The sequence below is a fragment of the Bubalus kerabau genome, chromosome 12 (genome assembly GCF_029407905.1).
Source record: "Bubalus kerabau isolate K-KA32 ecotype Philippines breed swamp buffalo chromosome 12, PCC_UOA_SB_1v2, whole genome shotgun sequence".
Lineage (NCBI taxonomy): Eukaryota > Metazoa > Chordata > Mammalia > Artiodactyla > Bovidae > Bubalus > Bubalus kerabau.
Genome location: NC_073635.1, coordinates 11,826,231 through 11,845,063, shown reverse-complemented (window position 1 = coordinate 11,845,063; position 18,833 = coordinate 11,826,231). Strand labels below are relative to the sequence as shown.

Here is an 18,833-nt window from a genome sequence, read left to right as displayed (position 1 = left end):
TCATTCTAGCCACACAGTTTTTTCTTTCTAGGGGTCTCATTTATTTCTGTGGCTTAAACCAGAAATTCCCAAGGAGGGCAAGGGGACCTTCCCCCAGAGGGGTGATTTAGAAACTTTTGAGGGAGTTTTGTTATTGTCACAAAACTAGGAGCTTTCTGGACCTTGGTTGGGCATGGCCCAGGGGTGCTGGGTCTGACCAGCCTGGGGGAACTCTGAAGAACCAACTGCCCAGAATCTTGGCTGAAAAACTGGATTGTAAGCACCTGAGCCTGGAACCTAACACTGTTTTATAGGTAAATGTAACGTGATTTTTGGCACAGTTTTAATGTACAAAGGATTTCCTAGGAATGGAATTATTATGAAAATGGAGAGAAAATGTTACTTTTGTTTACTATTTGAGAAGATTTTGTTGTTTAGTCACTAAGTCATGTCTGACTCTTTTGTGACCCCACGGACTGTATAGTTTGCCAGGCTCCTTTGTCCATGGGATTTCCCAGGTAAGAATACTGGAGCGGGTTCCCATTTCCTTATCCAGGGGTCTTTCCGACCTAGGGATCGAACTCATGTCTCCTGCATTGGCAGGGAGATTCTTTACCACTGAGCCACTAGGGAAGCCGTTTAGAGAAGTTCAGTTCAGTCGCTCAGTCGTGTCTGACTCTTTGCGACCCCATGAATCACAGCACGCCAGGCCTCCCTGTCCATCACCAACTCCCGGAGTTTACTCAAACTCACGTCCATCGAGTCGGTGATGCCATCCAGCCATCTCATCCTCTGTCGTCCCCTTCCTGCCCCCAATCCCTCCCAGCATCAGGGTCTTTTCCAATGAGTCAACTCTTCGCATGAGGTGGCCAAAGTACTGGAGTTTCAGCTTTAGCATCATTCCTTCCAAAGAAATCCCAGGGCTGATCGCCTTCAGAATGGACTGATTGGATCTCCTTGCAGTCCAAGGGACTCTCAAGAGTCTTCTCCAACACCACAGTTCAAAAGCATTAATTCTTCTGCGCTCAGCCTTCTTCACAATCCAACTCTCACATCCATACATGACCACAGGAAAGACCACAGCCTTGACTAGACGGACCTTTGTTGGAAAAGTAATGTCTCTGCTTTTGAATATCCTATCTAGGTTGGTCATAACTTTCCTTCCAAGGAGTAAGCATCTTTTAATTTCATGGCTGCAGTCACCATCTGCAGTGATTTTGGAGCCCCCCAAAATAGTCAGCCACTGTTTCCACTGTTTCCCCATCTATTTCCCACAAAGTGATGGGACCAGATACCATGATCTTCGTTTTCTGAATGTTGAGCTTTAAGCCAACTTTTTCACTCTCCACTTTCACTTTCACTTTCATCAAGGGGCTTTTTAGTTCCACTTCACTTTCTGCCATAAGGGTGGTACATCTGCACATCTGAGGTTATTGATATTTCTCCCAGAAATCTTGATTCCAGCTTGTGCTTCTTCCAGTCCAGCGTTTCTCATGATGTACTCTGCATAGAAGTTAAATAAGCAGGGTGACAATATACAGCCTTGACGTACTCCTTTTCCTATTTGGAACCAGTCTGTTGTTCCATGTCCAGTTCTAACTGTTGCTTCCTGACCTGCATACAGATTTCTCAAGAGGAAGGCCAGGTGGTCTGGTATGCCCATCTCTTGAAGAATTTTCCACAGTTTATTGTGATCCACACAGTCAAAGGCTTTGGCATAGTCAATAAAGCAGAAATAGATGTTTTTCTGGAACTCTCTTGCTTTTTCCATGATCCAGCAGATGTTGGCAATTTGATCTCTGGTTCCTCTGCCTTTTCTAAAACCAGCTTGGAGAACCTGGAAGTTCACGGTTCACGTATTGCTGAAGCCTGGCTTGGAGAATTTTGAGCATTACTTTACTAGCATGTGAGATGAGTGCAATTGTGCGGTAGTTTGAGCATTCTTTGGCATTGCCTTTCTTTGGGATTGGAATGAAAACTGACCTTTTCCAGTCCTGTGGCCACTGCTGAGTTTTCCAAATTTGCTGGCATATTGAGTGCAGCACTTTCACAGCATCATCTTTCAGGATTTGAAATAGCTCAACTGGAATTCAATCACGTCCACTAGCTTTGTTCGTAGTGATGCTTTCTAAGGCCCACTTGACTTCATACTCCAGGATGTCTGGCTCTAGGTCAGTGATCACATCATTGTGATTATGTGGGTCATGAAGCTCTTTTTTGTACAGTTCTTCTGTGTATTCTTGCCACCTCTTCTTAATATCTTCTGCTTCTGTTAGGTCCATACCATTTCTGTCCTTTATCGAGCCCATTGTTGCATGAAATGTTCCCTTGGTATCTCTGATTTTCTTGAAGAGATCTCTAGTCTTTCCCATTCTGTTGTTTCCCTCTATTTCTTTGCATTGATTGCTGAAGAAGGCTTTCTTATCTCTTCTTGTTATTCTTTGGAACTCTGCATTCAGATGCTTATATCTTTCCTTTTCTCCTTAAGTAGGGAAAACTACTAGACCATTCAGGTATGACCTAAATCAAATCCCTTATGATTATATAGTGGAAGTGAGAAATAGATTTAAGGGCCTAGATCTGATAGATAGAGTGCCTGATGAACTATGGAATGAGGTTCGTGACATTGTACAGGAGACAGGGATCAAGACCATCCCCATGGAAAAGAAATGCAAAAAAGCAAAATGGCTGTCTGGGGAGGGCTTACAAATAGCTGTGAAAAGAAGAGAAGCAAAAAGCAAAGGAGAAAAGGAAAGAAATAAGCATCTGAATGCAAAGTTCCAAAGAGTAGCAAGAAGAGATAAGAAAGCCTTCCTCAGCGATCAGTGCAAAGGTAGGAAGTCAAGAAACACCTGGAGTAACAGGCAAATTTGGCCTTGGAATATGGAATGAAGCAGGGCAAAGACTAATAGAGTTTTGCCAAGAAAATGCACTGGTCATAGCAAACACCCTCTTCCAACAACACAAGAGAAGACTCTACATATGGACATCGGCAGATGGTCAACACCGAAATCAGATCGATTATGTTCTTTGCAGCCAAAGATGGAGAAGCTCTATACAGTTTAGAGAAAAGTACCTGATATGTAATTTCTCAGCACACACTTAGGTCAGTCTGCGTTTTAGGCTATGGCACAGACAGTGACCCAAGCATATGACTATGACGTTTTCCAGGTACATCAGGCTCAAGTTCTAATGGTATTATAAATTACTTTCACTTTATTTTTTCTTTGTGTTATAGTTAGGTGCCAAATGGATTCTTGAAACCAATAACCTACTTACCTATCAGATAAGCTGTGCTGTCCATTTTTTCCCCTCCAGTTTTTTTTTTAAGTTAATTAAATAATTTATTTGGCTGCAGCAGGTGTTAGCTGAGGCGTGTGAGTTCCCCAACTGGCGATCAAACCCAGACCCCTCTCTCGCCTTGGGAGCACGGGGTCCCAGTCACCAGACCACCAGCGAAGTCCCTCCCTCCAGCTTTTTAAATTAAAAAACTTCAAATATACACAAGGTCAAAAGAATTGTATAGTGAAAATCTATTTATATCCACCATTCTATCTTATTTTTTTTAGTTTTAGACGTATTTATTTAATATTTATGAAAATGTTGTATCTTCCAAAATTGGAGACCATTCATTCTCTCTGCCTCTATTTTCTCCTGCTCTGGTGTTTTCTTGGAGAACTATCTTAATTTCTAACCAGGATTTCTGTTATATCTGTGGGTCATTAGGGTTGAGAGGGTTGACTTAAACCAACAGCATCGATACTTTTGAAGGTATAACTTTGATACATTATGAACAGAAGTAGCTTCTGTGTTCCTCAGGGTTTTGACAGAGATTCTCTTGACCTAACTCCAGTCAGGCACCTCTGAGTCCTCTAGGTCCCCACCCTGGGCTCTGTCTTGGCCGGTTTATTCCAATTTTAGCAAGAATCCTGCTGAGTCAGCCTTAGTCTGGTCAAACTGGATATCTGATCCCCCTGACCTGCCTGCAGCAGAAATCCTGTTAGGTCAGTTTAGCGAAGAACGACTCCTCTTAGTAATCTCCCATCCACCAGCAACCCACCCTGCTCGGTGGCATTACACCCCAGTTTTCATTACTGTATTCAGAGTTGAGCCCGCTCTCTCTCCTTGACTACAAAACCCCACAGTGCTAGCCTCCCTTGAATGCAGTCTGCCTTACCTTCTGCAACGAGGGACCGTAACAACTGTTTTCTCCAATGGTGAAGAGCCTGGAACCCTTCATTCAGTGCAAATTCCCTCTCGGGGCTCTTTCCCACCATTGGCTCCAAACAATATTGGTGGGGTTAGCAGGGGAGGCTGTTCACCTACAATTCAGATACTTTCCTGCTCTGGGCCCTGCCTGCATCTCCATCTCCCAGTCCTCACGTGCCTTGGGGCACGGTCCTAGCTCCCCATCAAGGGATACACATAACAATATCTGTGAGTTGTTTTGCATATACTGAAACCCCTTCCCCATGGGTTGCCCACAAGTATGGAGACCCCATCAGGTGGAACCAGAAGGTTGATGATGCTGACTCCCACTTACCCTGCTGCTGCTGCTAAGTCACCTCAGTCGTGTCCGACTCTGTGCGACCCCATAGACGGCAGCCCACCAGGCTCCCCCGTCCCTGGGCCTCTCCAGGCAAGAACACTGGAGTGGGTTGCCATTTCCTTCTCCAATGCATGAAAGTGAAAAATGAAAGTGAAGTCACTCAGTTGTGTCCGACTCTTCGCGACCCCCTGGACTGCAGCCCACCAGGCTCCTCCATCCATGGGATTTTCCAGACAAGAGTACTGGAGTGGGATGCCATTGCCTTCTCCACCCACTACCACCAACCAATCAAAAGAATGCCCATAGCCAATCACACCCTCTTTGAACCCTTACCCTGAAACTTCTCACTAGCCTCTCCCGTTTGGGACACACAGCTTTGAGGGCATTAGTCCACTGTGGCTCCCTTTGCCTGGCAAAGCGAGAAAGCTATCCTTTTCTACTTCACTCAGAACTCTGTCTCGGAATATGAATTCAGTGTCGGAGCTCAGAGGCTGGATTTGGCTTCATTGCCACCTCTGCAAAACCTGCTCCATCTCCTCGCTGGCAGCAATGGCCTCCCCCATGAGGACCCCACAGCTCTGTTCGTAGCTCCGTGGCAGCGTGCTTCCCAGCCTGACCTAAAGCCACTTCTCTGTGGATGCCCACCTCCTGATGTCCTTGGGAGAGGGAACAAGTGTCAGTCGTCTCTGCATACTCTATGCTTCACACCATCCCTTGCACACAGATAGTCAGCTCCCGTACACGCTTCCTGAACTTGACTGACGGTTTGTAATACAGGAGAAAGTAATAGTTCAGGTACCACAGTGGCTGATTCATGTGTTTTCAGAGGTCCAGGCTTATTTAAACCCATAACAGGTTCTATCCATCAAAAAAATGTTCTACTCACCAGTTCTGACTTAGAGAAATGTGGAAGCTATCAAAGAGAATTGATCAGTTTATAAAATATTTGTGGCCCCATTGGCCTCTAAGAACAAAATGCAATCAATACCATTATTAGAACCAAAGGTTTATAAAACAGAAATATAGGTTTGGGATTAAATATTTTAAAAGGACATTCCTGATACATACACATGTTGAGAGAGAGGGATCTTTTCTTATTTATCTGCATAGCTACCTTTGCATATCTTGATATTGTGGCATATCCTGTGTATTCAATTTTGTTCTGGATTGAATGAAAGATGCATGTGTGGGAGTCACATTTTATGATTTTATATTGAGCAGCGCAAAGAAAAAAATGCCTTTTACTTTGTCCTGGGCCTTGCAGTAAAAGCCTTTAATAGGTCTAGAGAAATTATCTCTGGGATTCGACCAGGACCGTTTGCAAAGCTATGCCCAAACGAAATGGAGCTGGGCGCACACTGGACTGCAGAGCCCGTCCCCAGGGCAGAGCCCACGCCAAACACAGCCAGCCCTTGTCATCACCAAATAATGGCTAATATCAGCCGAGCTCTAAGGTTAGCATCCGTTTGATATTCAAAAGGGCTTGTGAAGTGTGTTTGGGTATCAACAAGGGGAGCTCTTTCATTCAAATGAAAAGCATCTCTAGTTTTTCTCATCAATCAGAGGAAGACAGGTCGGTGAGATGTTTGTAGGCCAATAAACTATCAGAAGAGACCTTATTTTTAAGAGCCTTTTTTCATGAGGAAGTCTCACCTACTGCATCTATAGATTTAACAGGAGAGCACAAACAGTGATGCCTCTTTCTCTTCCTAGAACAAGAAAGAGAATGAGATATTTATGGTGGCCAGCCAGAGAGGAGGCCTGGAGTGACTCTTGGGTTCACAGATGTCCACTGAAGCATCCATGCATGGCTTGATGTCTCCAATTGCCTGTAAATTGAATTTTTGAAAACAAACATGTGTGTCCTTTGCAAAGGAGACTTGAATGTTTCATCTGTAATGGGCTCTGTTCAGACAGCAGATGATACACTAGGCGAATTTCTCCATGCTCATTTTCTGGATTAAACGGGAAATCTGGAGCACTGAGACATGTGTGTAAATAGATCCCACCTGCTGTTGATTAGATTATTAGGTCATTAAAGTTTCCCTCCTCTCGATAACTGCCAGTTTTAGATCTTGCCACATTCTGGGAGACCTTGGGCATTTTATTTACTATGTTAAGAAGGCTGCTTAGAGAAAAATAGCTCTTGCAAGTCTTTCTGCCAAGACTTTTGATAGCTCCAAGAACTTGATTTTTTCAGTGCTAAGGTGTTGGTTTTTCATTTTGAAAATGTCAAGGACAGAGAGTGATCCTTTCTCAGAGAGAACAGGCAACATGGTTCAGGGAGGTTAGTGGCACCATGACTGCCATAAAGAGCAGTTCCCATTTGGGTGTATGTGAGGGGCCCGCCTTCTCCCTGAATGAGGCGTCTCCCAGGCTTGCCTAGTTAGACTTCCTAAATGCATGAAATATACTTACATTCTGGAAATCATTAACTTCAACCGCTTCTTCAGCTCCACTCCCCACTTTAAAGGTCTCCAGGTTGTTCCCAGCGTCTATTTCCATTGACCCATCTTGTAACTTCCCATTGATACTCATGGTATAATGGACATTGTAAATCTGGAAGTGAATACCAGAATTAGTGATGCTTCCCTCTTAGAACAATTCAGGGCTTATCTTTATATAAATTAGCATTCCTGTGTCTCAGAGATACACTGAATCATCCCTAATAGTAAGACATTTATCTGGGAGGACTTCATTCATCCACCAATTACTTAATACAATGATTTCTTAAATAATATCTTGAAAGTAAAGGCTTTGATTGTCTCTGATACTAATCTGAAGAGCTCAGTGGTTTGCAATCCTGGTGGCACATAGACACATCTAAGGAGAATCTTCAGCTACCACACCTGGGTTGCCTCCACAGGATGGATCAAATCACAACCTGTGGGGATGCAGCTTGAGCACAGATCTTTCTTTTTCTAAAGGTCGATTCTACTCTGCAGCCATGGTTGAGATCTGTTGATGGATAAATGGACATTGAAGAGGCAGAGGGTTCACTGGGCTGTTAACCAAATCTGCAGTGGCACCTCAATTTGAAGGTATTTTAAAAAAAATCCTTCAGTCAAGACTTGGCATGGAGGGTGGTATACAGTAAGGACTGAGGACAGGACGAGGGTATGCCTGAGGTACAGCCACATTACAGAGAGCAAGGCCAACATGCTTGTCTGTTTCTGCTCAAAATAAGAGGGACCCCTATTAATGACGCTATGGGACAGACATAAGGTGACCTCAGTACTTTGGCCACCTCATGCAAAGAGTTGACTCATTGGAAAAGACCCTGATGCTGGGAGGGATTGGGGGCAGGAGGAGAAGGGGACGACAGAGGATGAGATAGCTGGATGGCATCACCAACTCGATGGATGAGAGTTTGAGTGAACTCTGGGAGATGGTGATAGACAGGGAGGCCTGGCATGGTGCAATTCATGGGGTCGCAAAGAGTCGGACATGACTGAGCGACTGAACTGAACTGAACTGAAGGCGTTGTAACGAGATGTGTGGGGGAAGGAGGAGAGTTTTGGCATTATGCAGGAGCACTGGGCCAGGAATCAGAAAAACAGCTGGCTACACAATTTAGCTCTGCATCTTGGGAGTTGCCTTGAATGCCAAATGATGAAGTGGGAACCTCAGAGGGGGTTTTCATTTATGTCATCAGAGCTCCGGGGTGTCACAGAGGTGGCCCAGAGCAGCTGGGCCTGTGGGGTTCCTTTATTCAAGTTCCCTCCACCCGTGGTTCATCTGCAATTTGACCAGAGCAGCTTTGCTTCTGATCTGTTTCATGTGTTGCATTTCTGAGTAACATCTTGTTTAAAATCCTGCCATTTGAAAAACCCTTTTTACAGTGTACCACTAAATTACAGGATCCAAAGGGCTCTCTCATTCTCTCTTAAAAAAATATTTATTTCTTTGGTTGTGCCAAATAAGTTGTGAGACTCAGGATCCTCGATGTTCGTTGAGGCGTGTGGGATCTAGTTCCCTGACCAGGCTGGAACCTGGGCCTCCTGTGTTGGGACCATGGAGTTTTAGCCACTGGACCGCCAGGGAAATCCCTAACAGGGCTCTCTTAGTTTAGACATCTGGTTAGGACACTGGTTTAAAAAGTGATTTACACGCTGCTCCTGACCAGCGTGCTGCTGCTCTGCAAGAACCTTCTCTGCGCTGTGGGGTAGGAGGTGGGCTTCTCTTCTCTTTCCTTCCATTTTCTGACTTAGAAGCATATATATGTATATATCTATATCTTCCTGAAGAAGGACATGGCAACCCACTCCAGTACTCTTGCCTGGAGAATCCCATGGACAGAGTAACCTGGTGGGCTACAGTCCATGGGGTCACAAAGAGTTGGACACGACTCAGTGACTAACACACTGTATCTTATGTATGATATATCGTTTAGTGGCTAAGTTGTGTCCAACTCTCTCAACCGCATGAACTGTAGCTCGCCAGGCTCCTCTGTCCATGGGATTCTCCAGGCAAGAATATTGGAGTGGGTTGCCATGTCCTTCTCCAGGGGATCTTCCCCACCCAGGGATTGAACCCAGGTGTCCTGCATTGCAGGCGGATTATTTACTGACTGAGCCACCAAGGAGGCCCATATATGATACATGATGTATCTCTTATGTGTTAAGAAGAGTGTATAAGATGTACACTCTTCAAAGTGGTAGGAGTGGGAACTGATGAGGGCCATTAGCTACTTAGTGTCAGGTCTGTAGGTCAGAACTGCAAAGAGCTAAAATTCAATTCAAGTCAGATTTTTCTCCCTTATTATGAGAAATAGCTAACTGCCCCCATGGACAAACCCTGGGGAAAGTATCTGTTGTTATTGGATCATTACTTGTAGAAAACTCATTATTGCAAGACCCACAAAGCGCTGTTTTATCAGCAGAGATGTAGAAACGGTAGCTGGTACCCTTGTAGGCAACAGCTCTCCGTTAGTGGAACAGAAAATCCCGGCATTCACCACCTCTGAGCACAGGTCCTCCACTTCTTCTGATGAACTTCGCTTCCTGCAGGACACTGTCTCCCCAGCTCAGCTGATTATGAGAGCCACTTCCAGGGGTTCTGATTTAGGGGCGTGGGAGAGGAGCCCACCAATCTCTTTTCACTTTGCACCTCGGTGGTGCTCACCATCAGCCTGTTTGGGGAAACCTGTTTTCTTTGGCTGAGCCAGGGCTCCCTGAAGGTGAGGCTTAGAAAGCGGGCTCTGTTTGGCCCCTGCGCTCTCTGAACAGCCACTGTTCATCTGAGTTACTTTTGGCTGTTAAGGCGTGCATGGCGGACAACGCGTGTGTGAGTTTCTGCTGGCACAAGTGTCCGTCCTTTACTCATGAGACAAGAGGCTCTTTTTTTTTTTTAAAGCCTTGCACATAAACTTTTTACTACTAAAGTGATCCTGGATTTAAGAAATGAACTATTTCCAAATTCTTAGAAAATCTTAAGGAGACAAGATCATAGCACTGGAACAGTGGCTTGTGTGCCTAACTTGACTTTCTTCATCATCACCCTTCTCCACCTTCCCCCTCAACAAAACACCCTACCTAACCCGGCCTGGGTATTGCATCCTTTTAATGGAGCTGCAGCCCCTGCTCGCCCCAGAGCAGCAGAGGGGGTTTGTTTTCACTTCCTCCTGAAGTGCCTGGGGCTGGAGACTGGTAAAAAGTTCTGAGCCCCAAGCTCAGGAGAAGGCTGCGCTGGTGAAGCGGAAATCACAATATCTGCTCTAACTGAAGGAGCTGTTAGCACCTAAGGCTATTTCTACTCAAGCACAAAGAAAGTTTATTATGTGCCAAAATTCTGCTCAATATGGTGCCTTTTACAGCCAAGGAGATTTGCTAATGAGTTTCTAATAAAGCCTGGGTTCATAAGATAATTACATCATGTTTGGGACCAACGGCTCAAAAAATCAGGCTGAGAATAAAGGCCCCAAGCAATGATCTCATCCCCTCATCCCAGGCGCTTGGGATGTCAGTTATCTCATATTGGTGGGAATTTCCCATATTTCAATGCCTTGTTCCATTGACAATAATGTGGATGAAACATGACCTCAATATTTGAGCCCCGCCACTTGTCCCCTCATTATTAACACTTCAATGCTTCTAGTCCTCCAGCTGATTTCCAGTAAACCTGTCCTAAGGGGATTTATCCATATGAAAGGCACAGGAGGTGAATTACTGCTGCTTCTCCTCTATAAACCAGTACAGAGGAACAGAGGCATGGGTAATCTCCAAAGAGTGGGCAGTGCATTGGCTGTGGGTGTCTCTGTTTGACAGAGACTGACCTTCTCTGATTATGTTTTGTTTGGGCCACTTAGATTTGAATTCAGGGAAAGCAGACCTGTGCATATGCTATGCGTAGATGGTACCAAATTTACTCTGTTTAGTATTTTGTGATTTGTTTTTCAGACTTAAGTAATATGGATCAGCATGGAATATTTTGGAAGTTGAAAAAATAAACACAAAAACCCTACTATGATTTTCTTCATTCTCCTACCCGCAGAGGAGACAGCGGTAACTTGTATTGTTGGCAATAAAATGTGATTCACTCTTCCTCTGTATTTTTAGAATTTAATACCACTCTCTCGAACCAGACAACCCACCATCTTGCAGTGAAGTAAAAGTTATGATAAAAGGAGGCCCTACTCATTTTGGATGATCTTTCAATCTCTCTTTCTAGAAGCCTGTCAGTTAACCCTGTTTGCCTTGAATAATTAAATGCCAAATGGTACCCATTTAAATATATATCATGACCCAAATCTCTACCAAAAAAAAAAAAGGCAAAGCTATTTTTGTCCCCAAAGGACCCATACCATGGACTTTTTGTCGTCTAAAAGATAGCATTTACATTTCCCAAGGGATGACAGTCTAAACCCTGCTATTAATGGAGATGGAGATATAGAAATGTTCAGATATGCTGCTTTCGAATATGAGCATCTGGCCCAGCTTCTATATTTAAAATACACAAATACATTAAGGCACTTTTCAAATACACATAAAATACTGTGCAATTCTGATCCTACAAATCGATGCTTGTAAATTTGATATAGTCTCTAAAACAGACTTGGTGCTAAATGGCATGCTTATCTACATTAGGCATTTGAGTTAAAAATACAAATTATGCAGTGACTGCAGAAGATGTGATGTGTAAAATGGTTGAATTGCTTTCAGCACCATTTTCTCTAAGTACTGGAATTCGTTCATGCTTTGAATTTCATGGTGGGAGAGAAAGGGGAAAACAGCAGTCACAGATTCTCTGAGGGGAGTGATTAAGAAACAGCCCTTTGTGTACACCCTGGAGAGGGAATTCTTTTCCATTAGTTGAAATCAGCTTACACCAGGCCTGGCAATGGTCATCAAGATAAAATGCTCCCCCTCCTTTAGATAGGTGAACAAAATTCAGAGTATTTAATGAACACCCTGGAATCTTGCCCATTCGGGTCAGAAGCACTTTTTATATTCCTTGAGAGCCAACGGAGCCTTAACATAAATAGTTGCGCTCATAGAAAGTAGGACAGGGGTTAGTAAAACATTAACCATTAAGTCACATGTGATCAGGCCAGAAATGATTTTTAAAGATATTAGCTATCTTTAAGGAAGTTAGATTTTATTTTTCTTCCCTTACAGCAAGAGAGAAGGGCAAATTAAAGGATGAGGAGTGAGAGGACAGAGAAAAGAGAGAGAGAGGAGAGAGAAAAGAGAAAAGGAGGGAGGGAGAGAGAAAAAGAGAAGGCGCTAGTGGGAGGTCAGGTTCATCCCCTTATTAGGTCTGAATGTTCCTCCGCTACCTTTGTCCCAGGTTCTGCAATTCACAGCCTTTCTCAGCTAGGAGAGACCGTAGTTTCATTTCTTCCTAAGAGTGAGTAAGGCGAGGCCAGAAGGGCCGTGCCTTACCCGTGGTCCCTCAGCTGCTTAGTGGAGGCGCCAGGCTGCGATGCGCCTTGCCCGCGAAGGGCTTCCCTGAAACCCTCCACTGCATCCCCCCGCTACACAGCGTTTGAAGCCCAGACTGGCTTTTCTACAAAGTTGCCCGTCAGTGGGAAGCCACGTCCTGGAGTTGGGTGGAAGAAGGGACGAGGTGCCCGGGAGGCCCCCGAGGGCACAGCATCCGCTGGGGCCCCCGAGGGGGGGACACGCGAGTGATCCAGGGGCCCCGGCCACCCCGTGCGCCTCCGGACTTACGTGATTGTCGCTCCCCTTCCAGAAGTAGAAGGCCCCGATGGCCCCCAGGAGCAGCAGCACCGCCCCCGAAATGAGGACCACGGCTCCGACTTTGAGCAGCCGCGAGGGGCTGGAGGGCTTCACGGTCACGGCGGCGTACGCCTGCGGGCGGCCGGGAGAGGACGCGTCAAGTCTGCGCGCAGCTACCGCGGCATCGGGGCGCGGGTGGGAATGGGGAACAGCGGCCCCGGGCTCCTCCGGGCGCCCCTTTTCTCCGCGCTCCCCTCGCCGCGGGTCCCTGGGCCTTAGGCCTGGATGAGCGCTGAGCAAACTCTTCGCTGTTCAAGGTCGTCGCCCCGCGGGTCTGCTATCTCGGTGGCCTCCCCTCCAGGACGACCCCTCCTCGCTCCCTGTCCACCTTCTTCGCGCGCATCTGGGGATGCCCCGGCCTTTGCACCCGCACCCGCGTGGGGCGACACCCCAAGCCCACATCTGGGATCCTGAATTTGCCCCCACCTCCCAAGTTTGGTGACACGCAAATCGTAGACCCGGGACCGGGGGGTCCGGGCCCCCGCAGGTCTGGGGGCCCCCGAGCGGTACTCACCGGGGGGCTGCAAAACTCGACGTCGTCGGGCCCCACCAGGGCGATGGGCACTCTGTCCGAGTTCTCGGTCATGACCGCGGCCACCGGAGCAGGACACCGGGAGGCTCGGCTGGCGCCCTGGGCTCTGGCCTGCGGCCCCGACGTGCCGGGCATTTCAAGCGGGGCACGCGCGCGCACACCGTGCCCTCCGCCTGGGCCAGCCCAGAGCTCCCCACCCCTCCTGGCGCCTCACCTCTGCCCTGCCTTCCCTCGCCCGCCCCGGAGCAGCGGTGAACGCGCCCAGCTTTCCACAGTCCCCTCTTCCCGCGCTCTCCGCACCCCCTCCCCCAAGCCCCTCGTGAGTCTGAGTGTGTCAGGGTGGGGGAAGGGGAGGAGACCAAGGATGCTGAGCCCCGCGACCCCACGACATGCCGGATCGCCAGGACTCTTTCCGCCGTCCGGGGAGCCCTCAGGGTGTCTGAGGCTCTGCTGGGCGCCTGGCTGGAGGCCCGTTTCCTGCAGCGAACTTGTGTGTGTGCTGGGGGCGCCGGCGGAACCGGACACAGACGGCGTGGGGTGGACGGGGGACCCCGGTCAAAGTCTGCGGGGTTGACGCCTGGCTGGCACTGCTGGGTGGACCCCGGACAGGCGCGCGGACCCGGGTCTTAGCGATGGGCTCTCGTCCCAGGTTTCTCCGGGATCCTTAGCAGGAGGCTCAGCAGGGAAACTGGAAGCCAAGCTGGGAAAGAATAAGAATAGGTTCTGGTTGATTAACTAAATAAGTTAAACAAAGAGACAAAAACAACAATGGCAACAAACAGACACCAAAAACACTGTTATGTCTAAAGAAATAGTCAAGTATACACACACACATAGTATACCATATATACACACAGTATACTATATATACACACACAGTATACTATATATACACACACACATAATATACTATATATACACACACAGTATACTATATATACACACACACATAGTATACTATATATACACACACAGTATACTATATATATATACATTTTATACTATATATATAGTATACATTTTATACTATATATAGTATACATTTTATACTATATAGAGAGATATAGTATTAATATGCATTTTAAAAGCAGAACAGGAGAAGTTTTTTTGCTTTTGGAAATGCCGTCTGCCAGTACTAGGACTACGTGTGTGTGCAAAGTCTCTTCAGTCCTGTCCGGCTCTTTGCAACCCCATGGACGGTAGCCCGCCAGGCTCCTCTGTCCATGGGATTCTCCAGGCAAGCACACTGAAGTGGGTTGCCTTTTTCTTCTCCCAGGGGTCTTCCCAACTTAGGGATGCAATCCGCATCTCTTAGGTCTCTTGCATTGGCAGGCGGGTTCTTTACCACTAGGTCCCTCTGGGAAGCCCACCAGGACTACGTGACCTCATGTGAATCCAGGCTTCATGAATCTGTGTCGGGTTCTAGCTGTGTGTAGAGTCCACTCCTGAGGAGTAACGGGGTGCTGTAGGGGAGGGCCCGAGTCTCCCGAGCAGAGGGAGGGGGCTGGGCAGGGCTGAGGGGTGGAAATGACTTTCCTGGCCGAGTCCGCATGTCTCTGCTGCTGCTGGGCTGGGGAGGTTGAGGCTTCAGGCCTAGGAGAACTGGGGGCCTGAGAGGAGAGAGGAGGCCGTTGGGAGGAGAAGTTGTGAGAGAGCCGATATAAGACTAATTTCAGACTTGTTGAACTTAATATTCAGTCGCTCAATAGTGTCCAACTCTTTGCAACCCCATGGACTCTAGCCCGCCAGGCTTCCCTGTCCTTCACCATGGCTGGAGTTTGCTCAAACTCATGTCCATCAAGTTGATGATGCCATCCAACTATCTCAGTCTCTGTCATCCCCTTCTCCTCTCGCCTTCAATCTTTCCCAGCATTAGGGTCTTTTCAAATGAGTCAGTTCTTCGCATGAGGTAGCCAAAGTACTGGATGCTTCAGCTTCAGCATCAGTTCTTCCAGTGAATACTCAGGACTGATTTCCTTTAGGATGGACTGGTTTGATCTCCTTGCTGTCCGAGGGACTCTCAAGAGTCTTCTCCAGCACCACTTTGAAAGCATCATGGGGGGCTGGTAAAGAAGAGCCTGGGGACCACCCTGAGCCTGCCTTGGATTCAGACAAGGCACCACTGGCTGCATCTTCCATGAGGTGGAAGGTGCTGGAAAACCCCCTTGCAGCCTGCAGAGGCTCAGCCCCCGGAGGCACTGCTGCTGAGTTCAAGACCTCCTCTCCCCAGGACACTTATAATGGGCGTTTCGGAAGGAATAAGAGAAGTCACAACCAGAGAAGTGGGAGGAGACCCAAGATGAAGTAGTGATGCAGGAAGAAAAGGCAGGTTCAGGAAGGATGGATCCGCAGTATCGGATGCTGACGTCATGGGAGAAGGAAAGAATACACAGAAAGGCCTTTGGACTCCTCAGTGAGAAGGGCGCAGGAGCCAATAAGACAGCAGTTCCATTTGCTCCATTTATTGGGCACAGAACACATGCTGCAAAGCATCATTGTGACTAAAAGTATTTGCAGCTCATACCGCAGACCAGGAGAGTTCCTAGGTATCATTAAAATACCACCGATGGAAAAAGTGTGCAAAGGATGGGAACAGAGGTTCTACAGAAGGGGAAATTCAAATGACTCTTCAACATAAGAAAAATGCTTGACAGCACTTATAAAAAGAAATGCAAATTTAAAGTATTCCTTTTCACCTATCTGGCTGGTGAAAATAAACACCCTTGTTAGAACAGTCTATTGGAGAGCATGAGGGGAAATGAGGCCTACGTTGCTGTGGATGGTTAAATTGGTGCAAATTTTATGGAGAAAACTTGATTCCAAAATGCAATGTGTAATTTCATTTCTGTGGATTTATCCTGCAGATGGGCTCACAAGGCTGGAAAAATCCTCTCTATGCAAGGCTGCTCCTTGCAGCGTGTCTGTTAGAACAAAGGCCTAGAAACGGTTTCAGTGTCCACAGCAGAGAATTCACTGCACATCCTCATAGAGGGATCTTGGCAACAATTTGAAAGGATGAAGCAGCTTTGAATATACTGATGTAAGAACACACACCTAAGATATTTTTAGTGAAAAAGGCAAAGGGTAGAAAATGTATCTAAATGCCTCCACTTGTATTTGTTGTTCAGTTGCTCAGTCGTGTGCAACTCTTTGTGACCCCATGGACTGCAGCACGCCAGGCGTCCCTGTCCATCAGCAACTCCCAGAGTTTACTCAAGCTCATGTCCATTGAGTCAGTGATGCCATCCAACCATCTCATTCTCTGTCGTCCCCTTCTCCTTCTGCCCTCAATCTTTCCCAGCGTCATGGTCTTTTCTGAGGAGTTGGTTCTTTCCATCCGGTTGCCAAAGTGGCCAAATTTGTATAAAAAATACAAACAGAGGAATTCTCTGGTGGTTCAGTGGCATATTAAAAAGCAGAGACATTACTTTGTTGACAAAGTCTGTCCAGTTAAAGTTATGGTTTTTCTAGTAGTCAGGTGTGGATGTGAGAGTTGGATGAGTGCTGAAGAATTGATGCTTTTGAACTGTGGTGCTGGAGAAGACTCTTGGGAGTCTGTTGGACTGCAAGGAGATCCAACCAGTCCATGCTGAAGGAAATGAGTCCTGAATGTTCATTGGAAGGACTGATGCTGAAGCTGAAACTCCAATACTTTGGCCACCTGATGCAAAGAACTGACTCACTGGAAAAACTCTGATGCTGGGAAGGATTGAAGGCAGGAGGAGAAGAGAACAACAGAGGATGAGACGGTTGGATGGCATCATAGACTCAATGGTCATGAGTTTGAGTAAACTCTGGGAGTTGCTGATGGACAGGGAGGCCTGCCGTGCTGCAGTCCATGGGGTAACTGAACTGAATCAGTGGCTAGGATCCTGCACTTTCACTGCCAAGGGCCCTGGTTCAGTCCCTAGTTGGTAAACTGAAATCCCACAAGCGTCATGGTATGGCCAATGAATACATAAATAAACAAGAATATATGTATGCAGGACTTGCATGGTGGTCCAGTGGTTAAGAATTCACCTGCCAATGCCGGGGCCATGGGTTTGATCCCTGCTGTGAGAAGATCCCACATGCTGCAGGGCAACTGAGCGGGTGTGCCACAACTCTGGAAGCCTGCCCTCTACAGCTCACTCCACAACCAGAGAAGCCACCGCAGCGAGACTCCTGAGCGTCACAGCTAGGGCGTAGCCCCCGCTCACTGCAACCAGAGAAAGCCCGCACGCAGCAACAAAAACCCAGCGCGCCAAAACAAATGCACAGAAAGAATATGTGAGTGCGTATGCCCTCTGGAAAGACTCACAGAGGCCGACGGCAGGGGTTGCCTCTGGGGAGAGACAAGGGCGCGGGGACACCCATGGGAGAAAGGCGCCCCACTCCGTGCCTTTTGGAGCGCTCTGGGTTCTGTGCTGTGAACACGGACTGACAGGTCAAAAGGTGGGTGCATACGCCAGTCAGAATGGCTGCTGTCCAAAAGTTTGCAAACAATAAATGCTGGAGAGGGTGCAGAGAAAAGGGAACCCTCTTACACTGTTGGTGGGAATGCAAACTAGTACAGCCACAATGGAGAACAGTGTGGAGATTCCTTAAAAAAGTGGAAATAGAACTGCCATATGACCCAGCAATCCCACTGCTGGGCATACACACCGAGGAAACCAGAATTGAAAGAGACACGTGTACCCCAATGTTCATCACAACGCTGTTTATAATAGCCAGGACATGGAAGCAACCTAGATGTCCATCAGCAGATGAATGGATAAGAAAGCTGTGGTACATATACACAATGGAGTATTACTCAGCCACTAAAAAGAATACATTTGAATCAGTTCTAATGAGGTAGATGAAACTGGACCCTATTATACAGACAAAGTAAGTCAGAAAGAAAAACACCAATACAGTATACTAATGCATATATATGGAATTTAGAAATATGGTAATGATGACCCTGTATGTGAGACAGCAAAAGAGACACAGATGTATAGAACAGACTTTTGGACTCTGTGGGAGAAGGCGAGGGTGGGATGATTTGGGAGAATAGCATTGAAACATGTATGTTATCATATGTGAAACAGATCGCTAGTCCAGGTTCGATGCATGAGACAGGGTGCTCGGGCTGGTGCACTGGGATGACGCTGAGGGATGGGGTGGGGAGGTAGATGGGAGGGGGTTTCAGGATGGGGAACACATGTACACCCGTGGAGGATTCATGTCAACATATGGCAAAAACCACCACAATATTGTAAAGTAATTAGCCTCCAATTAAAATAAATTATTTAAAAATAATACATAAAAAAATAAAATATAAATTTGTCCAAAAAAAGAGTGAATAAAATAATAAATAACAGTGAATAGGCAGGACGTGAATGCTGCAAATGGAGACAATTCTTTTAAGAACTTTGGATTTAAGGAGGAGAAGAAAGTAAGGAGGCTAGACCAAGGGAGCTGGAGGGTCAAGGACATCCTCCCAGCCCTCCCAGGTTGGAGAAACATTTGAAAGCTGAAGGGGGATGGGAAAGGATGGGATGGACCCAAAAAT

General features: G+C 46.7%; 1 protein-coding gene across 1 annotated transcript in view; it reads right to left on the bottom strand.

The window, feature by feature from the left end:
- CNMD (chondromodulin) overlaps positions 1-13,387 on the bottom strand; it is a 35,028-nt gene extending 21,641 nt beyond the window's left edge. Inside the window, exons 1-3 of the mRNA XM_055541945.1 lie at positions 13,283-13,387; positions 12,700-12,840; positions 6,947-7,087 (exon numbers count right to left, since the gene is read on the bottom strand). Coding sequence (XP_055397920.1) covers positions 6,947-7,087; positions 12,700-12,840; positions 13,283-13,354 — 354 coding nt within the window. The 5' untranslated portion in view covers positions 13,355-13,387. The remainder of the gene's footprint in view (positions 1-6,946; positions 7,088-12,699; positions 12,841-13,282) is intronic.
- Between the last annotated feature and the right edge of the window lie 5,446 nt (positions 13,388-18,833).